This window comes from Haemaphysalis longicornis, unplaced genomic scaffold, assembly GCF_048455015.1.
Source record: "Haemaphysalis longicornis isolate Haplotype H1 unplaced genomic scaffold, Haemaphysalis longicornis Haplotype H1 scaffold_2, whole genome shotgun sequence".
Taxonomy (NCBI): domain Eukaryota; kingdom Metazoa; phylum Arthropoda; class Arachnida; order Ixodida; family Ixodidae; genus Haemaphysalis; species Haemaphysalis longicornis.
The window spans coordinates 119,367,741-119,390,422 of record NW_027526295.1 but is presented as its reverse complement, the minus strand read 5'-3'; the positions used below and the strand labels follow the sequence as shown (position 1 = coordinate 119,390,422).

The following is a 22,682-nucleotide window of genomic DNA, read 5'->3' as shown; positions in this document are numbered from 1 at the left end:
GGACAATAGGCGCTCGTGTTCTATTTTATCTCATTCGCTTGCCTCTGTTTAGGCTGCTATCAATGTGTTTGCTTGGGCTTTCTAAGCAAGCATTTAGAAGAAACAAAAATGTGAGAAATCGTATGCGCAAAAACAGCAACTCTTTCAAGGGTTTAACCTCAAGAAGATTAGCATCCAGGTGCAAGAAAGAAGCACGAATTTTAAACCTGACTTTTGTGGCAATGCACCCCGCTCTGAGCGTTTGTTTTATAAAAGGCCCCGCGGAAAGCAGACTACCGCGCAAAAGTGAACCTTTTTTCCTCGGAGCACCTGAAAAAAATGTCGAAGGGGCTTGGCACCATACTAGCATGGTTATTCCTTGCGTGGGAAGCTTATGGTCAAGTTTCCCATGGGAACCTACGGGAATCTTATTGCTCTAAGCCAACCAACTGGTCTGGGTACGAGGTAGGCTGCATTGCTTACACTGAGGCGATTGCTCGCTTTGTAAATAGTAGATAGTTGGTTTAGCGCCAGAATAGCTAAGAATAAAGAGGAGACCTTGCTAGCTGAGATTGTAGGCTTATAATAATTGATGTTGTAACAATTAGCCTGACTAGTTTAAGAGAGATTGACATTGTTTAAGAAAGAATACTTTAAGAGAGATGAGCACATAGCCTCAAACAAAACCGGTTAAACACGAAATGCTGAGGTCTATTGGAGTTAGACCACGGGCGGGTATTCTTTGCGAGTGCCATTGCCCTTCATTATGTCGAAAGCCATTTTGCGTGGACGCTATAGACAGGGCAGCTATAATACACACGGGTGCTTCGATTTTAGTTATAAGCTCGTGTTCAAAACTCGTCTTGAACCAAAAGTTGTTTCCTGTGATTAGTTATGTTTACCTGTTCGTTAGGTTTCCTGTAGTCAAAGGCGAGCGTATTTCTCCGATTGGAATCTGTTCAGCAACAGTTCACTCGTAAAGACAGTTTCGCACGGATTCTACTTTTTTTTAACTCACGTCCCTTCTCCAGGTATAGTGGACATAAACATTTTACGGGAATGCCGTGTGACGTTAGACTGCAGAAGAGGTAGAAAATCCGAAGCGAATCTCTGTGTTTTTATGTCGAAAAGAATGCGACGATTCCAAAGGCGTGTTTTCGGTCATCAAAAACCTCCTGCTACTTACCATGATAGCTGTGTTTACTTCATTAGGCCCGAAAACTTTCCCCCGGGAGTGGCGAATTCTTAGTTGAGGCGGAAACTACAAATGCATTTAAGAAAAACCCGGTGATACTGCGGGTGGTAGTTGAAGTGGTTTATGGTTGAAACCACGATTGAACTCTGAACGATTCCATTTACCTCGTTTTTTCAGACGTGGAATCAAAGTCCCGCGTTGTGACAAACACGTTTTCATTACCTTTCGGGCCCTGAGTGTAACGCCAGATGCAATTACCGACAATTCCCATTACTCTTTGCATTGCGAGTGCATCGTAAATGCCCCGCTGCTTTGTCATAAGGAATAGCTTCAAATGACCTCGCGTGACATGAGGCAGTCCATGGTGTCACTCGAGGACTTACAATGCGAGCGGCCGCCAGCCTGGTTCCCTACCATGGGGCCAGATCTGCCAGGTACCTACTGATAAGTTACGACGACTTTGTCGATCACTACCACCTCGCCCACGGCAACTATCCTTCTGCACATTCTCAACTCAGGCACGCACAGGAACGCCCATGGAGTCTTTTCTAGCCTCACACTCTCCCTTGCCGAGCGGTACTCCACCACATCTCTCTCTTCCTTTACCCCTGTCCCTATTGTCCCACGTGTGGCTCACGCCCTACTTTGTCCACTCCATGTAAGGCTACTATAATGACTCGTTCCCTCTAATTTCCTCTGACGAGCTGCTGGGTAGCTCTGACCTGGGGCACAACTATCCCTGGTTGACCAGCCTACGCTAGTCGCTGCCAGGATGGAGCATGCGGCCACCCCGACCCGCTAATTCTACTGCGGGGAGTAAACTCTTCTCTGCCTCACCGGTTGTGAACTGAGTTCGCAGCTTGGGGATTGATAATGCGGCCGCCACGTGGAGGAAGGAGTGAAGCTCGTTTCATAATCCGGCGCGCTGCTGCGTGTTGCATTCGCATAAACTATCCATATCGTCCAAATGTCTCTTTGTGCTGGTACCGGTGCGCCATGAAAAATATTCAATGTCCTTCGAATCTGATAAAAAGGATGACCAGTAAAACACGTTTGTTTTTTGAGAATGGTGATAATTTTTATCCAATTAATTCAATAAAACTTGGAAGGGCTCAACCTTTAGTGCAGCGGACAAACATGGGGCGGTCCATTTCCCTTCCGCGTCATAGGCTTCTTACTGGCTGTGTGAAACGCCCATCCAAACCGCTCGACCAGGTACTACAGCACCCAGGTCTCTTTGGGCCGTGAGACCTCCACGTTCACACCTCCAATCAGCACAACGAATATGTCAACAGGGAGGGAATGACGCTTACTTCCGCATGCATCCAAAGTCGTCCCCATCATCCGTGAACGCACAAACGGCAGCAGGTGATGTACGTGCGCTGAGACGTAAAAGCAAATGGCAAACATGTCGCTCCAAAAGTCATTCCTGCTGAATAAGAATTATAAGCTTGCGTCAGTGTTCCAGGCGGATAAGCTACTTTTCACCAGGCTAGTTGTTGTCGATTCACGTCTTTATTTCACTTCAGTTGCACCTGGGGCTATTGTGGAATACAGAAACAAAAGTTAAGGGTGGATTTGGAGATACTCGACGAGGTGGAACTTCAGGTGGCAACGGTCGGTGGCTGCAAGTTCTCTGGCAGCGTCTCGCTGTTGTTCTTGCGCCCATCTATGCTTCTGTGCAACGCTCCCTCGTTGGCCAGTCTTCTTCCTCCAAGCTAACGAAACCCGTCCGTCCAGAAGGGACAAACGATACAACTGCTGATAACGACATAGCACAATTATCAGCCAATTGGGGAAATTTTAAAATGGACATTGGTTGAGGCGTACGGTATAAAATTTTGAAAGAAGCGAACGCTGTGGCCAGGAAAAGCACGGAAGCTGTGCCAAATTAAAGCCCTCAGCGGAGAGAAAACTTGCGGGGCTAGCAATATACAGCTTGCCTGCCAAACTAGAAATAAGACAATGGATGCCCAAGTTATCTGTACTGCGCTCTTTGAAAATTCAACCGGTTCACTAAACGAATGAGGTGGTCGGGAGTAGCAAACAGGTGCCTTTAACGCATACTTGTTTGAGTAATGTTTGTACTCCCAAACGGAGGCTGAATGCTGTACGTCTGGCATGATCTTAATTGCAAGCGGTGCGCTTGTAGCTATTGTGTTCTCGAAACCAACGCGTCGTAAGTGACTCCGGATGGTTTGCACTCCGCATTAGTGAAACATTGGGTGAGGAGAATCGCACTGGCGAAATCTTTCCTCGAGGCACTCACATTGCTGTGGAAGCTCATTCCTAATTATGTAAAGCTCCAATAAAGCATTGCTTTTGGAAAACGTACTCGCGACGTACATCCCGGACACACTGATCATGTTTGCCAGTCACCCGAACTCTGGTCTAATACATTGTAACTGTAAAGTTTCGAACATCCAACAATGAACAATTTCTTCACACTTGAATTATGAGTTTTGTTAGTTGTGAAGACGTCACAAACGCCCTGAGCTATACCTGTCAGCAAGTGGCCCAGATTGTCTTAAACTCAAATCCGGGATGCAGGAGCAAGCACAATTTGATGACTTCTTGAATGTGCAATGGTGCAAGCTTTGCTGGGGAGTTAAGCTCTCTGTGCACGAGCCTTCACTGCGCTCTTCCTACGGAAAACTGTCGCCAATCCGGTAGTTCATTTACGAAACGGTCCCACGTAGCAAAGTGCGACATCATGTCTCGCAAATCACAGTTGTGCGGCAGCTGCAAAGACCACGTTAGCGATCTGCAAAATTTCTTCCCAACAGTTGTACATGCTGACTCGCTGGCGGTACCAAAAACTTCTCCGTCTGCTCCAATAAACGTAAACTGTGGTCTCTTACTGCGCTCACGCACTTACCTTTCCACATGAGTTCTAAATCTTGAGTTCCGGTGAGGCCATGGTGGCTTCCCCGGAGTTATACCGGACCTGTGCCTTCTGCGTCGCAAATGCTGTGGTTTCGGCTCCTCCAGGTCGATGCTGGTCTAGCAGCGCGACCAAATGCACCTCTGGGGATAAATGGACGTAGAATTTAGTTAGAAGGCATGCGGAGTGCCAGTCGCGCAGCGGTAAATGGACGCCAGGGTACATATATGCCCATGCCATCCATCCGCTCACACAGTCCCATTCCTTATACAAGTGAGTGGCTGCTGGTCAACGTAACCGTATGACACCACGTATCGGTATGGCGTTCTTCAACACGGTAACAATCTACACGGTGTCTCAGATATCAGATATGATGCACCATAATTAAAAAACAATGGCGTTAATCAAAGAATACCTAGTGCATAATGTTTTCAGTACAGTACAGTAGCGGCCAGTAATCTTTTCGTTTATAAGATTTAACTATTTAGTTGTAATTATATGTCTAACCCGATAAGCACTGTCCTCATCGATAAAGTGCTAATGTGGCACTTGTAGATAGATATTCACGAGAGGCATTTACCTGCGGTGTCTTAGCTACGTATTAATTGCGTATGCATTTAATCTGACTGACAAAGCGACCCCGCGAAATACAAAAAATATTCTGTTACGACGCTCCATCCCACTTCATAAATCAGCGCGCTGAAATATCGTGATTGAAAGAACTGCTTTGCCACGCCCAAAAAGAAAGCGCATCACCTCAATGTGGCATGCATGGAAGCAGCCGCAACAGCAAGATTCGCGCAGCACGTGTGGCAGATAAGGCACAAACTGGGTCACGATTTCTTGTGTATTTCTGTCTGTTTTTATTGCATTGTGGCGAACTAAGAAGCCGCCTTTTCGAGGACACTGGTTTATGATGCGGGCGGGTGGGAGCACCGTTACGTGATGTTATATTTATTTCGCGCGCGTTATATATATATATATATATATATATATATATATATATATATATATATATATATATATATATATATATATATATATATATATACAGTCAAACCCGGATATATCGAACTCGCAAATTACGGTCATTAGTTCGATATATATTGTTTAAAGAATTTGACAATGCACAGAACGTACCTCATCACTAACTGTTGTTTACTTGCAAGATAGATGCTCCGCGGGCACACTAGCGCGAGAAATAGTCTCCGATCTTCTTTTGCTTCATCATTTTCGAAGCATTGTTGAGCACACACTTTTCAACATTGTCAAGTGACTCGAAACAGCTGAGCCCACAGCCTTCTATTGCCGCGCAGTGGCGGCGAAGAACGCTCAGCGCGTGAAGAGCATCGGAACATGGGGGCGGGGCGGAACTCGTCGAGTCCTCACAGTTGAACACAGATGAACAAGGCGTACCGATGCGTCGTCAACCGCGAAAACACGAAAAGGGAAGCATGCGTAGAAGCGAGGGGAGAGAGAGCCCGCCGCGCGAGACTGGCGAGACAGCGGGAGAGTGTGGTCCAACCACTATTTCCAGGGGGTGGCTGTCAGAGCGAGCGAGAGCGCGAGCGCTTGGGCTAAGTGACTTTTCAAACTGGGAGAGGAGGCGTAGGCAGCTCGCCCAGCTGCCGCGCGGGAAAGCCAACTTCGGGGGCAATCTTGCGCTGCCGAAGTTCGATATATAGGTTGCGGCTGCCTTTTTTGTTCGATGTAGCCGTACTTTTTGCTATATATTCTCCCGGTAACATTATAGTGCACAATAATTGTTCGATATATGGGATAATTTGATGTAAACGGGTTCGATATAGTCGGATTTGACTGTATATATATATATATATATATATATATATATATATATATATTTATATATATATATATATATATATATATATATATATATATATATATATATATAGAAAGAGAAACAAAGGCAGAGAAAGAGAGGTGACAGAAAGTAGATGGCAGGGCTATTGGTGATGGTTTGTTTTTCTGGCCTATTGGGCAACTTTACACACCAAAATTGAGCCAAAAGCTGTCATTCCGTTTTTTAGCATTTGACTGCGCCAAAATTGTGGTATTCTCATGCCGCACATGCTACTTTTTCTGAGAAGGGAAATTATTAGTACTTACACGTACATTCATACTAATATGAAGTTTCCTGATACCTGTGTTTCGCGCAGAGTTCTACATTTAATACTTCTAACTTCTTTGCGCAGACCATAGATGATAAGACAGAAGGTCCTAACTGCATTTCTTAAAGGAGTACTGACACGAAATTTTTATGTTACGTTTTTTTCGCTGCTATGCGTGCCTACCAGCCCACTTATCATAGAATGACAGAGTGGACGGTCGAGTGCAGCGTAAACATTCATTTACGGCGTCGTTTATTCGTGCCAGTTTCGGTTTCGACAAAAAAACGCCGAGCGGCCGCCATGACAGCATGTATGACATGGCGTCACCATTCTTGCCGTATCGCTGCCTCTCTGGAAGCGCGCGCGAGCGAGCGCACGCGCGCGCCCAGACCGGCCGAGGTCTTCGCCGTCCCCACAGGCCCGGGCAGCATTACGTCAGTCCCAAAACCATGACGTGTACACACGCCCGAGCAGCGCGCGCCAACCACAGCCAGCGCGTCGGCTTCGTCACGGGAGCCCCGACGTCGGCAGTTTGGGGCACGTAGCAGATGATGTCACGTCGGCCCGCTCTGGGCTTTCTCGTGCGGGCGAAGATTAAAATGGATTTTAAATATGTTTCGCTGAACGGTTGCTGTTGAAACTTGCTGGGAGATATCTCCTGATAAAAAGGAAGCGTTTTACATAGTTATCTCAGCTTTGAAATTTTGTGTCAGTACTCCTTTAACAATTGTGGTTGCATAACATATTGCCAAGCAAAAGGAATTTCTTTAATAAATAAAAATTTCTTGCTTTGCATGACGCCAAAACCTCTAATTTTGGCAACGTTTTTGAATAATAATTGTGGCTTGTGTATTTCTGGATGATAAATACGAATAGATGTTTCCACATTTGTGAGGTACATTTGCAATTTTTGGGAATAATGATATTACGTTGCAAATTTACATAATAATGCTTGGAAGCCTAAAATCTGATAAAGTCCGCTTTATTTCTTTTCAGTTTTTCTCCCAGAACAACTCCCGCTTCATCCTCACGAACCGAACATACACACCTGCTGGCGGATTCAACCAGTCTCTGTGTATGAGGACGGGATACACAATTTTTTATCATACAGATTATGTGATCGAGAGGAATTTCCAATACAAAAATCTCAGCGAGGACCAAACAGAGTAAGCTTGTTAAGGGGGGATGAAGGGCGAAAACGACCAAAAATTGTTTTTTTTTATTTAGTGCCAAAATTCGCTATCATTCATTGAAAACGTCCTCACCAAGTGTCAGCCTCCGACTTGCACAAGAGATAATTTAAAAGTGGCGCTACACCGGCCCCAAGTGGCCGCGCCTAGTGACTCCAGGTTTCGTGTGACGCACAGTGGTATTTAGGTGGCCGTTTTTAACGCGGTAGCGTTATTAGGCTCACTTCTCCGTTTTTTCGTGCCTGCTAGCCGTCCGCTGTCAGCCATGCTCATCAAGCGTCCATGGAAGTACGTCATCGATTCTAAGAGGAAACTACAACTGAAGCAGACAGATACAAGGGCTCACCCGAATCAGGAAGACAGAGCAGCGGCAACTAGATTGTAAACGACAGGACCATGACACTACGGCCGAGACGAAAGAAAAGACACGCGATTCAAGGAGGCGCCGCGCCTGCACAATGACGTTCATGTCCACGTGCCTTGGGTAGTCGCATGCTCGGCTTACACGGTCACGAGCCGTGCCAGTAATTTTGCACCACCGCCAAAACACCTCTACAAACGATGCTAACGGCGGTGCCACCATATATTGTGCCACAAGGGTGCAAAAGGTTAATACCAAGCTTTCTAAAACTGGTAAAACCTTTATTAAACCCGGAAACAACATGCGTCCCAATAAAAATTAAACCGAGTTTTTAGCTTCGAATTACAAGACTTTTGAGATGATTTTTCCTGGGCAGGTAATTACCGCAAGCTGTGTGCGGAAAACGATGAGTGGCTCCACGTTGCCAATTTATCAAACCTCAAAACAAGTCAGCATGGGATCTCAGAAAACAGCCATGTAAGGATAATGGCAAGGCCCAACCAAGAAGTGGCAGAGTCGGTCACACAATTGCCGAAATACAGAAAATATTTGAACATCGCAACCTCATTGCAAAATGACGATACACGGTAAGAGCAGAATTAAAATAGAAAACGATGACACTTTGGTACGCACTTATCATGACCCGGATATCGGTCAGTCTGGCATACCAGAAGCTTACCCGCACTGAAGACAGCCGAAAAGCACCGTTATTGAAACAGCATATACGGCAGCCCTACCTCTCAATTTTTGTAATCACGTCCCGGGTACTAAATTGTGCCTTATAACAACTTTGAATATACCAGAGGACAGTGACACTCCTACTATCCTAGTACAAAAGGAGTTTTTGGGGAAAAACGTGGGACTGGCCATGCTGTGGAATATATGCCGCACCTCCACAGAGAAAACGTTTGGACGCCATAATGGATATGTTTCCGACCCTGCGCCTCTCCATAAAATCCCTCCCACTACAGAAAAACATAAACCCAAACCTACACAAGGAGCAAGGATGAAATTCTGTTAAGAAAAGCTCCGAAACTATGAAGACACAGTCCATGCCGACACCGGGACATTGGAAAGGACAAAAGCAACACATGTCAGGGGACAACCGTGGCAATCGCTGTGACGTCATTACCCTCTTACACACAAGAACGAAAACGCAGAAATCCTCTTGGCGGTCCACCTAGCGTAACTATCAAATATATGCTTAAACATTGTTACACATGCTCAAACGCAAGCATTCTCTTGGCTGTAGGCAAAAGCTTGAGGAGGATCCTTAAATCCACATTGCTGATAGTTTACATCACATCAACACCCGGACAAAATGCCTGTCCTGAAGGGAACGACGAAGCCGAGGAAAATCCATTGGAACTGGCATAGAGTGCTTTCTTCTGACCGCACCACACTTCCTCCCCCCCCCCCCCCCCCAAAAAAAAAAAAAAAAAATTCCCCGCATTTCCCCGAGGGGAAGAATGTGAAAGTGCGAATGCACGGGTTGAATTTCCGCGGTTCGATAATGTTCGCGAAAGAGAGATCACACACACACACACAACTACAAAGAAAGAAAGATGCATTTATTCACAGTCGTTGTACTTGTTGCTAGAGCGGATCTCAGCTTTGAAAGTTCGTGTCAGTACTCCTTTAAGCGGGTGCATTAGCCCTTCTCACGCCCGATTCCTGGCCAATCCCCCACGTGGGTATGTGCCATGTCAGCGGCCAGGCAGCGCGCGCCCATCTCCCCTCGTTGCTAGGGAAGACGAGGAGCGCGCGCACCCGCAGCTGTTGCTATGCGGACGGCGGCGGACGATTCAGGCTCGCTTAAGAAGTGCATTCGCACTTAAAAAAAAAACCCCGGGCCACCTCAACTAACGTGAAACCTGGAGAGGAGCGAAGGATGCAGTGTATAACTGTTCTTGGCACCTTGGCTTTTTAAATGCAGAGCATTTCTATAACTCGCATGTAGCGTCCGCCGTCCGTCCGCAACAGCTCAGCGCGCAGGTGCGTCCTCTCCCCCATTCCTCCTCTCCCGCATCACGCTACCCTCCTCGCTCTCAACCGCGGCGGCCGCTTTTCTGATGGAGGCGAAAAGCAAAAACGCCCGTGTGTACGAGATTTCGGCGCACGTTAAAGATCCCCAGGTGGTCGAAAATAATCCGGAGCCCTCCACTACGGCGCGCCTCATCGCCTGCGCTGCGTCGGTGCGTTAAACCCTACAATCAATCAATCCTCGCTCTCAACAATAGGTCCGCACCCCTCCCCCTACACTATATAAAAAAATAACACTTACCGGCGCCTGGTTTCGATCCCACGACCCTGCGGGCGGAACGCAAGGTATATGGTGCTCTTCCCACTGCGCCACAAAGCCGACACAGATTCAAAGGCTACGAACGCGCCTTATATCCTTGACTCATTCAAACTACGTCAAGAAGCTGCTGATACAACGCATTCACTACCTGTGGGCGGAACTCGATGTACATGGTGCTCTTCCCACTGCGCCACAAAACCAACACAGAATCAAAGGCTACGAACGCGCCTTATATCCTTGACTCATTCAAACTACGTCAAGAAGCTGCTGATACAACGCATTCACTACCACCAACTCCCCAAACACTACACGTTAACGCAATACACCCACCCCCTAAGCGACGCATTTACTGGAGTCCCCCTCGCGGGGAAATGGGCCCAATTTTTTTTTTGCCAACCCAGATGAAACCGTTGGGTGGTAGAAGTGTGCAGCTTTCCTGTAAACGTCTGTTCTCTAAAGCCCGAAGCTCTTTAGCGCGAAGCGTAAACGAGTGTCCCTGTGTTTTATTACCGTGAGTACATGCGACGATGATTACGACGGTGACGATTACTACGGCTAGGGCAGGAGCCGCCAACAGCACCAGCCCCTATGGGCTACGCTCCTAATATTGCGAACGTCTCCTCATTCTGCGCCTAGGAACACCATCCTTCTACGCGCCACACAGGGACCTCAACGCCGAAGAATCGCAACCTCTGCGCAGGATACAAACCAACACGTATATTCACAACGCTAGATCGGGGAAGATGTTAACTAGGAAACGTGGGAAATTAACCTAAGCTGTTCTAAATATGGCGAAACACGCAATCTCTTTACGCAACAGGGTCACATACAAGGATATCACCATCAGGGGTGAACAACTCAAACATTGCATATCCAACTTAGGTCGACACAACGAGGCTGTCCTGGCTAGCCTGTCACCTAAAGATAAGCGTCAGCTTATAATGGTGGTCTAAACTTCAGGTTCTGCCCTCGGGGTACACCTCCTGTTTACCTCTTTTTCCAAACTACCATCCGCTCTTACTCCATAAAGGTCTCTCTTTCTGTGTGTGTGTGTGTGTGTGTGTGTGTGTGTGTGTGTTATAAAAAAAGATGCCGGTCAGGCCACGACGCTAGAGAATAAACACTTTGAAACACTTACTCTGTCACCTTCTCGCTCAACTGACAAACACACCGCAGCTGCAACCTTTCACGCCCAGATCTTAAGTCACGAAGGAATTTCCTGTGTCGAAGTCATTAAAAATTGCTGCGGCTAGTCTAGGACTCGCCGCTAAACTGCCGTGGTTGGAACGCATAAATGGTAAATGCCCCAACTCCATCCAAACCTCTGCCTCCATGCCGAAGAACGCTATCGCGTCTTACATCTAAGACATAACGTAGATTTCACAAGCAACTTTTTAATATAGCCTGATAGTCTCTGTCGAGAAGCATGTTAATATTTGCCAGCGCTCTTTTGTATCGCAGTCAGCTGCAATAATCTTAGACTCATAGGGCGGGCGCACGGATTCGTTTCGTAGCTCGTTAAGATCCCGAATATAGGCTTTGTTTCAATTTTTGTGAGAAATATTGAAATGAAGTGGCTTCACTTTTTATACCAGTTGTCTCATTTATGCATAAATTACAGTAATCTATCTCTTAACCGAGAGTTGTGTAGAGCCACGATATTCTTTTGACATTTGACTTATGTTGTAGGAAGGCCTTGAAACTTCTTTAATATAGAAACGAATTCACTATCAGCGGCGTCGCCTTCGCTAGTATATATAGGGCAATACGCGATCACTTAGCATAACCAACGAGTGTGGTCAATTGATCTTTGTGTAATGCGGACTAATATTACGAACCGGTGTTAGTAGAGACACTGTAGACGAAGGATGATGGAATAACGGCTAGTCATGTCGCTCATCGGAATTCCTCTATTTCGAGACTGAGCAGAATAAGATAATACGAGATCAACAAGTGTACTTGTGTTACCTGATGAAAAGTTTGGAGGAGAAAACAATGATTATTATTCAAAACCGGACACGACAAAAGAATTAAGGTACTTGACACTGGCAGAGTTCTCGCTCTCTAGAGAGAGAAAGAGAGAGAGAGAGAGAGAGAGAGAGAGAGAGGTAGAGCAACTTTATAACTCTCCTGCAGTAGCCCCAATCATCCCACCCTCTTTAGGAGGGTTCTTGGGGCGACATTTTCTAGAAGGTTATTGTTGATCTCACGCATCGTGATTACGTTTTTTTTTAAAGAATAGTTTTGGGAAGGAGCTCGTTAAATGTATTGCCCAATTCCGAGATGGATTCTAATGGTGATGGATAAACAGTGCATAGAATACTTTATTGCCATAACGTCAAGGAGATGGCTCGTCTATTTTAATTCCTAGAGATTCACAATTTGGTACTGCGAGATTTAGGTCCATTTTTCGCCTGTAGTAATAGACGTGCATACAAAATTTGCAGCAATGGCATGATTACTTGCTTCTCTGTTTCAGTATCCAGGCTTATAATACGGGATACCGAAGGGGTTTTATCATCATTTGATAACCGTCTCAGAAGTGGAGACGAGTGATAACCTAGGATTTAAAATTGATGAACGTGAATTTTCTTGCTTTTGATGTTTTCTGAGGATTTGCGCGCGGTGTAATGTATCACTGCTTGAAATGAAGGTTTCAATGTTAAATCTAGGTGATTGGCTGACAGATATGCAGACATTGTGAACAGGTCCCTGAAGCGACATCACAGAATGTGTCCAGCCTACCCAAACACGGCTAGTTAAGGATCAGCCGTAATGCAGAATAGCCTGCAGTCCTTAGCCTGTCTGGTGTTAATATGGCAGTTGCTGGTCAAAGGAAATGGCCACGCTGTCTCTTTTATAAAGCGAGGGCTTTGGTGAGGTGTCTTGCTTTCAGGAGTCAAGTGTTAGCCATGTGGGTAGCTCTGTGCTCTAGAGAACCTTACATCCTTTGTACTACGCTTAGTCTCTCACGGCTTTGCAGATATCTGGTCTGGGTCCCTTAGAGGCGAAAAAAACTATGGTATTTTGGTTTTCTGGAGACTTCGTAGTAACAGAATGAGCTGCGTCAATGTCTGTGTCAGAAACTCAGCAGCCGATCGTAGCTACCTCTTTTTGGACAATATCGTCGCATTGTTTGTGTCGAGTACAAGGAATCCCCCTCAGCTCACCGCTATTCAGTCACGAATAGGGCTCAAGTTTGGAGACATTCTTTATCAAGCATTTGTTTCTTGCATGCAGCGCCTAGTTATCTTCAAGAAGACGCGTGTTTTCCGCCTGTGTTTCCTCTAAAACACCATGAAGTATTTCTACGCTCGAGTCCAACTCATCCAATTATGTGTGCTGAGACCCTTCTACTGGTTCTAAGGAGAGAATCTTTAATTTCAGTTTCTCAAGCACTTTTTGAACAAGCATATCTAAATTTGGTGCGGACGTAGCCCCCAGCCGTTCAATGCATTTTTTAAGTTCCTAGACAGTAGGCATCATGTAGGTTAGTTCAAACAGCAATGCACTAGAGCAATTCAAGTATCCATAGCAGCAGTTGCGGAAAAGGCCCGAGATTCAAGATAGCTAGACTAGATGTTACACTAACTTGCAAAAGCATCACAATAGCTTAGCATCATGTCCCTTCCGCCACAAATGCTGCTCGCGAGTGATGGCGCCACGCTGTAGCCATGGCTTCAGCCTTCTGGGAGCAACTGGTCACCTTCATCGACTCTAGACGCGCAGATGTCTGCACAGAGGGTCACGCAGGTTACCCACGCAGCCGAGCCCTCCGTTAATAATCAAAGCAGTCGGGGCCACCGGGAAAGAAAATGCCGACACGTGAAGGGCTGTCTAGAGGTACTGTAAGGCGTCACTTCAGTCGTGAGTGTATGCAGTCAGGTTTCTGCAAAAGCGACACAAAAGCGTAGCAGCGAGACACTTCCGCCACAACCGCTGCTTCCGTACCACCTTTACATACCACGATCTCAACTTAGAATAAGGTTCACTTGGTGTGTGGTTAGCCCGTTGAGGAATTTATTTATATAGTTATTTATTGATTTATTTGTTAGTTCGTTTGTTAGTTTGTTTGTTTGTTTTATTGTACCTCAAATTACGTTTAGGGGCATCATATGAGGGGTGCGCTGTTATACTAATTGCAAAGATGACTGCCGAAACCCTTCAATTTTGTGGGGTCGGAATGCTGCACGTGTTGGTGGGAAGGTTATTCCGGTCACTGCAACACCTCCCCTTAAAAGGTGGTGCGGCAGTGACGAGGCTCCCGGCGACAGCAGCTGCGACGCCTTTGCGCAGCGGAGCACCAGTGGTGACGTCACACCTTCCAAACGTGTGCTCGGGTGGCTCAAAGGCAAGAGACAAGGCACGACTGTTGCAAGGCGCTGGCGCAAGTCGTCAAGCTCCTGCTATTCCCGTTTGCGTCACCCGTCACATTCTAACCAAGACAGACGCCGCCGCAGCGAGGAGGCATCGACGCTGGCGTAAAAAAAACGCACGGACATCGCCGACGCGGTCGAATTGCGTGCATAACCGTACCACGCGGTTAACGCTTTGTAACTCTGCTTCGGCGCTGTTGTTTGCCTTTTCCGGGGCGGGCTCCGAATATTTGCGCGATTTCTGTATCGCACAACGACTTTGTACCACTTCTTAACGCTCGCGCTTCAAACATTGATGTTTAAAGCGTGAACTCCAATTATCATTCTGGCACGTAATTTCTGCACGCCGGTGTTGCGCGCATTTTTCGGAGCAATGCTTTACGAACCTAGTCGAGCCGACTTTGGCCGTTCCAAGATATCTCGCTCTATTTTGACAGCAGCGGCGCCGTAGCCCTGGCAACCGATCACCGGACTCGATGGGCCGAGCTCCGCCGCCGCCTCCGGCTCGGCGCATGCATTCTCAGCAGCTGGGTCGCAGCCTGGCCAGAGTGTCACGCCCGCCTAGTCAATGCGATGTGGGACATAGATGAGAGCGAGCGCCGGCCTTTGAGCGCTGCGCGGCAATGGCGGCCTTCAGTCTTCATCGCAAAGGGGCGTCTGATAAGCTAACGGATGTCGCCCGGCGACCTGCTTCACAGGAGAGGGTCCGGAAAGTGAAGCGTGCAAAGCAAGCCTCGGAGATTTAGGAGAAGCGAGCCGTTCGGATAGCAAAATTGACTTCACCAGGCTAAACCAAGACATAGCCAGGCAAAAGCAAGCTTTCGATTTGCATAGTCAGGTTTAGCTGAGCCAAACCGCAGCCAATTTTTTGCCCCCCCCCTTTGTCGGCGATTCCGCAAGGGCGGCGGCTTTTGCCTCGGGTATACAACGAAGCGCGACGAGTGCTGTGGGCCTGACGACTTGCGCCAATGGGAAGACGCGCTCCCCATGGCGGGATTTCAAAGTGCTAGTGGGAGCCAGTTGGCCCTGCCAAAGATGTTTATAATCGGAAACAACTTTCTGTAGCAGTAAAGGCTACAGCGCCAAACCACGCCGTTTCGCTGCACTGCTGGAAGTAATTAAACAAAAATAATTTGCTGACTCTCTCGTGGCCAATTGAAAAATGTCTAGTTTTTATTTTTTTGGATTGACAACGCCACTAAATGATTAACCAGACCATGTGAAACAGAGAGCATTATTTTAGGTTTGCGGGTATTTTTGGTTGCGGCGTTCGCAACCAGCGTTGCATAGGTTCTCTTAAGAAAGAACCATAACGTCCTCGTCCACGGCAGCTTTCTTTCTGATGCGTCGAATGTGTCGCATTTCAGCACTTACTATAATGGTAAAATTTCGATTGGCTTTCGTGACTTCAACCATATCTGAGCTCCTAATATACGAACATCCATCTAAACACTGCTGTTCTCAGTCGGCTGTCAAAAGAACATAAAGTAACTGGAAAGATATCTGAGCAGATGCGCTCGTTTACAGGTTATGTCAGCAGAGGCATGGTAATTGATTGTGAGGCTCTGCCAGTACAAACTGCAAGAGCAGCTAAGCGGGAGACGTTATGAGTACGGCCTACGATTTCATTTGCTTTAACGGCCGTTGTCGAAGTACAAATATACAGGTAATGCGCAAATTGCGCGAGAAAATGGGATACATGACAAGCTGCGTTTACCTATGTAAATAAAATGTACACGAACACAATTTGCAATACAAAGCATGTTGGTGCTTCGCAGTTTTACAGCGAATTAACACACAATGTTCAAACGGTGCCTTTTAGCTGCAACCTCGCCTGGAGGAGATGTTTCGATCGATCTTGCTCAAATAGGGTCAGGCGTACGTACAAAGCAAGGTACTTTTTAGGGTACGCCGAAACACGAGATAATTTATACAGGATGGCATCTCGGTTTGTTTTTGTGAAGGGGACTAATGTACTGTAACACCACCGTACTGTAAAACCACTGTACTGTAAAACCACTGTACTGTAAAAATTGGGTTCAATGTTTCACTCGCGGTATATTTTGGGAACCTAAAACTGAAGCTCAAGTACTCAATTGCGTGAATTTAACAATACGGTAGCGTATGTGATTTCTTCCGAACGACAATTGTTTGCTGTTGACTACGACCAGCTCTTCTGTAGCGCCTGTGGGATCCCAACATTGCTCAACAAAGACACATTCGACGGTAATCCGATTTCAAATCTATTGATCAGTACAGCGAGGAGCAATATCACATTGCTGAGCCGTAGTAAATTAGAAGATTATTTCGCATAATAACGCGGCGTTTTCACAGTAGAAGGAGTGACATCGTGATCCTTCCTAACCTAGGACATATAGCGATATCGACGAGAACACCCATACGCATGACGGCCTGATCGCGAAAACTCCAATCACGACACCCAGGGTACGCCTACCAACAGGTTATTGCGCGTTTTTCATTTCACAGTGATGAAATGAGTGCTAATGTAGGAGCTGCAGTGGTGTGTAAACCCCCGGTATATTGTAATGTTTAGTAAAAGTGCTACTCCTGTGGCAGAAGCCAGTTCGTCCAATCGCTGCGAATGCGAGTGGTGAGAGACTTATTTAGAATTTGGAGAGATCTGATAAGTTGTATGGGAAATGCCATGAACATGTACTTCACCGACCATTTGAAACGAGCAAATAAGTCCTTCTTCAACATCAGCCAAGGACCTGAATTTCCAGCTTCACTTAGAAAAATTTCGTTACATTTGTAGCCCCATTGAAAATAGGTTTATTTTGCGGGCCCAAAACGCAATTAACCTGCCTTTATTTTCAGTTATTGAGCTGTTGCAGTGTTTTGCGAGAATGCTAAACCATTTTATCTTAAATATGAATCAGAAGGGTACTTTTGATAGTTGCTTTTTAATTGTTACAAAATGAATTTATAACTTTCAATGACAGCCTCAAGTGGTGGCCCTACGCATGGGTAAACATGACGTTCTATCACGGAAGAAGGGCAACACCAAATAGGACGAGCTCTACGCAAGACCGCAGTGAGTAATCCTTACCATCAGACGGCAGAAGTTGTGGCGAGAGGTACGGGGATCGTCACCTCACACCTCCACAAAAAGGATAAGCGATTAAATCAACTATGTTTACAGTATATAGAAGATAACAGGCGGGAATACTGGTTGGGAGACAGGCTGGTTGGTTGGGTTCTTCCACTGGCTTGGTTCTATGGTTCTATGGGCTCCTCGTCGTCTTCACCAGGCCCTCCCCTCCCCCCCCCCCCCCTGGTTTATTCTAGAGCTGGTCCGCAACAATATGTTATCTAGTATGCCAAGTATTTTTCAGTGTTTGGGGGCTGAGTTTTTAAAAGCGACGCTTTAATCCTGCGGGTGATGGTACTTTCTTGCGACCATTATAATAACTAAGTTTATAGGTGCCTGCAGACTCTTTTATAGCTTCGGTTGTGTCTTATTTTTGTTGCATCTTGCTCTGTAAAATGTGTCGAAACGTAGATGAATTGGGTCACGGGGCAGTTTTAGCAAGAAATGCTTCTTGAACACCAGTACAATAAATAACCATTATTATAGCACTATAATATTTGCAGACATTTATGTTTGCGTTTCTTCGCCAGAATTACCCGGTAGGTGGCATATCAATGAGTAGCCAGTTAGTAAAAAGCCTCTGTCCCCATATATAACGCAGAATAACTGCTGATAGAGGTGACGCTGGCCGATTACGCTAAGAAGATAAGAGTAAATTGATTTAATTTATTTGAAAAGTAAGCATCTTAGAAACAGGAGTTGGATGACCAGGAGGGGAATTATTTATTTATTTATTTCATTACCTTTAATGCCCAGAGGGTTTTACCGAAGGGAGTGGTCATTGGCATTACCATAAAAAAACAAAAGTAAACAAATCATTGGGAACAACAACAAAAACAATACTGGACAACACAAAAATGCGAGTAGCATACACAACTGAGTCAATAGCTTAAATGCAACCATAAGGAACATAAGTAATTTTCAATGGAAATCATAAATGAAGGTACATCGATTATACTATTTATTGCAGGGGGCCGGCGATTCCATTCATTAGCAGTTTTGGGATTGAAAGAGACAAAAAATAGGTTAGTGTTGCAGTGGGGAATGTATATCTTATGACGATGGTCAATACGGAGTGATATATATGACGGCGCAGAAAGAAGTTCAGTTTTGAAGTATGCGTTTGAAAAAAAAATTATGAAAGGCTGACAACCGGTCAATTTTTCTGCGTAGGGCTAGATTGGGAAGGTTTAAAGTTTGTCTCATAGCCGAAACACTAAATGTCCGAGCATTCTCAGAAAGGATAAAGCGTGCACTATTATTTTGAACCCTTTCCAACATGTTAATGAGATAATCATAATAGGAATCTCACACCGAACACGCGTACTCAAGCTTAGGCTGAATTAAAGTTTTATATAACTGTAGTTTATGATGTGAAGGCACCATAGAGAAATTACGTCGCAAGTACCCAAGCATACGGTTCGCATTATTAACAACAACATTTACATGAAAAGTTGCCAAGAATGGTTGTTGGTGATATGAATTCTTAAGTATTTGTAAGAAGCAATAAGTTCCAGTCTAGAGCCCTGGATATAGTAGTCGGAAATATTGGAGGCATCAGCATTACGTGAGAATGTAATTGTTTTACACTTGTTAGTATTTAAACGCATTTTCCATGTGTTACACCATGCAGTAATATTATGGAGGTCACTCTGAAGTACGGAAGTATCAGAATCTGCAGTGATGGTTCTGTAAATAACGCAATCATCTGCGAACAGCCTAATGCTTGAAGTAACTACTGAATGCAAGTCGTTAACATAAATCAAGAAAAGGGAAGGACCCAGCACGGAACCCTGTGGTACCCCTGATGTCATTAGAGAGTGTGGTGAATCGAATTCATTGCCAGATACAAACTGAGTTTTATTAGATAAAAAAATTTCAATTAAAGAACGAACGTTTGGATCAACTTTTAGTTTGCTTAACTTCATGCATATAATTGATGATAACTAAGTCAAAACCTTTAGAGAAATAAATAAAAATACTATCGATGCAATGTACTTTATCAACACCAGTGGCAATTTCATGTAAGAAACAAATAGGTTGCGTCTCATAAGAAATTTTTTTACGGAATTCATGTCGCTTTGGGGTAAAAAATGAGTGACCTTCTAGAAATTCAACGATATTAGAATATATTGTATGCTCAAAAATCTTACAAGAAACACTCGTTATTGATATCGGCCTGTAATTAAAGGGAGAAAAAGGATCACCAGATATAGATGACGGCACAATTTAACCGATCTTCCAATCGTTAGGTAAGAAGCCCGAAATATAGCATTGATTAAATAGCTTGCACAATATCAAAGCAGAGTACATCTCTGTATTTTTGAAGATTTTGCGTTGATGCCGTCTACACCTGATGACGACAACTTCAATTTTCTAATCAATTTCACCACACCATCCAGATCGAAGAGTACAGCATCCATAGTAGGAAAATCAGCATGAATAAAACGTGGAATTTCAACAACAGGGGAGTGCGAAAATGATTTTGAAACAACACAACGCTGAGACGGCGGGATTGCGGCTCTATCACAATCGGTTAATGAAGCAGTACTCACTGGTTTGTTACCAACAAATGTTCCAAAACACGTTTGGCATCCTTAAACGCATTATTATAAATGGCTGAGCACGCGCGATACGCAGACAAACAATCAAAGCTATCATCGTTTTGGCTTTACGAAACAGCCGCTTTTTTGTTAGATAAGAGTTTCAGCGATACGTTGGACCAAGGGGATCGATGCTTACGGGCTATTACGCGCTGCGGTATAAACGTGTTTACAAGGTACTGTATTTTGGAGTTGAAAAGGGATCAAACTGACCGTTCGAAAAAGTTAGGCATGTAACTGTCCAAAAATCTTGCAAGTTCATTGTTTATAGATTAAAAATCAGCCTTGCTCTAGTCTCGGATATATTTAGATTTTGTCGGAGAATGAGTAATTACGCCTTTGAGAAGAAAAGTTGATCAATAGGTGATCGCTTAAGCCTGGCAAGAATAATAAGGAATGAATAATATCGGGACACGTAGTTAGAATAAGGTCCAGTGTGTTAGCGCTTGTATCATAAATCCTTCTACGTGCATTTAAAATTTGGGTGAGACCAAACTCTGAGCATAAATGAATAAAACTGGCAGCTTCATTAATTAAACCAGGAATGGCAAGATCAAAAACGGGCCACGTTTTTTAGGGATATTGAAGTCGCCTAGCAGAATTAACGGAGCATGTGGGAAACGCAGGATAAGACTGTTTAGTGCATCGTGAAGATCAGCGCAAAATGTCAATGGAGCAGTGGGGGCCGATAGCATACGAATATTACGAAGTCGTGGTAGCTAATGCACGTGCACACGCAAATAATTTCAAGGCAAGACTGTAAGGGTACGTGAAAAGATGAAATGCTGTCAGAAACCGCGATTAGTACGCCTCCTCCTGATCTTTCACAACGGTCAGCTCGAAACAAATCGAAATGTTTTTCGTGTTAAACACTTCGTTGTTTGGAATTTTGGCTGATAACCAGGTTTCAGTCAGACTATACTATCAGCACGGCAAGTGTCGACGGATGATGACAAGTCCTCCCACTTGCCCATAACGCGGCGGATAGTAAGAAGAAAATTAATATCAGCCGTAGAATTAGCAAGCGATTTTGGGATAGCTGTGCGGAAGGCCTGTGTTTTGATGCGGAAACACTAGTTTCACTACCCTGATCCGGGGTGTCGTTCTGGGAATCAATTTTGGAGACGCAGTCGGTCGAAGGAACATACACGTAGCATTTTTTTTATTTATGAACAATTTGTTGTACCTAACAGAGTACTGCTCGCCACTGGCCTTTCAGAATTCGATGAGCTTTCTCCCCAATGCATGTGTGGCAACACAGAAGCCCTCGCTTACGCTAACATCTCCATTTTTTAAGCTATTTTAGGGCAGATAAAATGGCTTCTTTGATTTTAAAGCTTGAAAATGTTACGATCAATGGACGGCACTTATCAGAATAAAATTTTCCCAGCCGATGGGCTCGTGAAATAACCTCATCGAAAAGCTGCAGCTATAAAGTGGATCGCAACAGCTCTGGCCACTTTTTCTCGGAATCCTCCCATCTCTCATTCGGGTTAGCAGGAAGTCCATGAAATAACAAGTTCTGGGGCCGGGATCTCTCTTCAAACTCGTCAAGACGCTGTGCGAGGGAAGCAGTTTCGGTGCCTACAGCGCCATATACTGTGCGGATTAAGTCAAAGTCACCTTGGCCTTCGACTCCTGCTAATTTATCTTCAACAGCTAACACCCTTGTATTAACGTCTAACATTTGTGTCTCAAAGCTCAGCTGAATCGCTTTCACATCAGACAGCTGCGACAATACTTCGCCATGGTTTTTATCAGTCTTCACGCCTAGCGCTTTCAACAGGGTATACATGTCATTGGAAGTCTGGCTGTGGTAGGGCTTAGGTGGTCCCGGATTAAGCTCAACATTACCTCCCAGCAACAAAATATTTGCAACAAAATATATATGCACTTAGCACAAAGGGGGCGTGGCAGGAGAATCAGAAAGCGGTTATCACTCCGGTAACATTTTGTATACCGATAGCAACTAACCTGTAGAAATAAGCAGAAATGGTTGCTGAGCATGCTTCAGGCTTTGCTGCTGCCATGCCCACAGACGATTCCCGGTGCTCGACCGTCCTTTATAGCATAGAGTTTCTCACTGGTAATATGGAGAAACTCTATGCTTTATAGGGCCTTGCTTCGTCACGTGATGGGATGTCACCGAAGCGGTCGTCCATGTCGGCGCAGGCGCAGCCTAACTGATTCGCGAAGAAAACGGAAATTTGATACTGCCCGTGTTTGTAGATGCGGTCCCGTCTGGCACGCCGAAGTGGTTCGAACAAGCCACCCCAGGATGGATCGCCGATACCGCGAGCCATGGCAGAACCTGTAAAATTGTTCGCAATGTAGATTGTCCTCAATGCGAGTGTAGCGCGGATTCCCTACGCCAGTACGGCCCCAAAGAACACCCCGTATAAATGTGGCCTTCTTTATCGCGTGGTAGGTTTGTATTCACGCACGTTCTGGGGTCTAGATGTGTGTTGATACAGACCCCTTGAATAAGTGAAGGGATGGCACTACTACGGGTACGTTAGCAGTACTGGTGCAAACCAAAAAAAGAATT

The 22,682-nt window shown here is 45.3% G+C and overlaps 1 protein-coding gene across 1 annotated transcript in view; it reads left to right on the top strand.

Annotated features, from left to right (window-relative positions):
- Positions 1 to 268: 268 nt before the first annotated feature.
- Positions 269 to 22,682, top strand: part of LOC144169159 (uncharacterized) — a 40,939-nt gene continuing 18,525 nt past the window's right edge. The window contains exons 1-3 of the mRNA XM_077698190.1: positions 269 to 444; positions 7,187 to 7,356; positions 17,383 to 17,474. Coding sequence (XP_077554316.1) covers positions 319 to 444; positions 7,187 to 7,356; positions 17,383 to 17,474 — 388 coding nt within the window. The 5' untranslated portion in view covers positions 269 to 318. The remainder of the gene's footprint in view (positions 445 to 7,186; positions 7,357 to 17,382; positions 17,475 to 22,682) is intronic.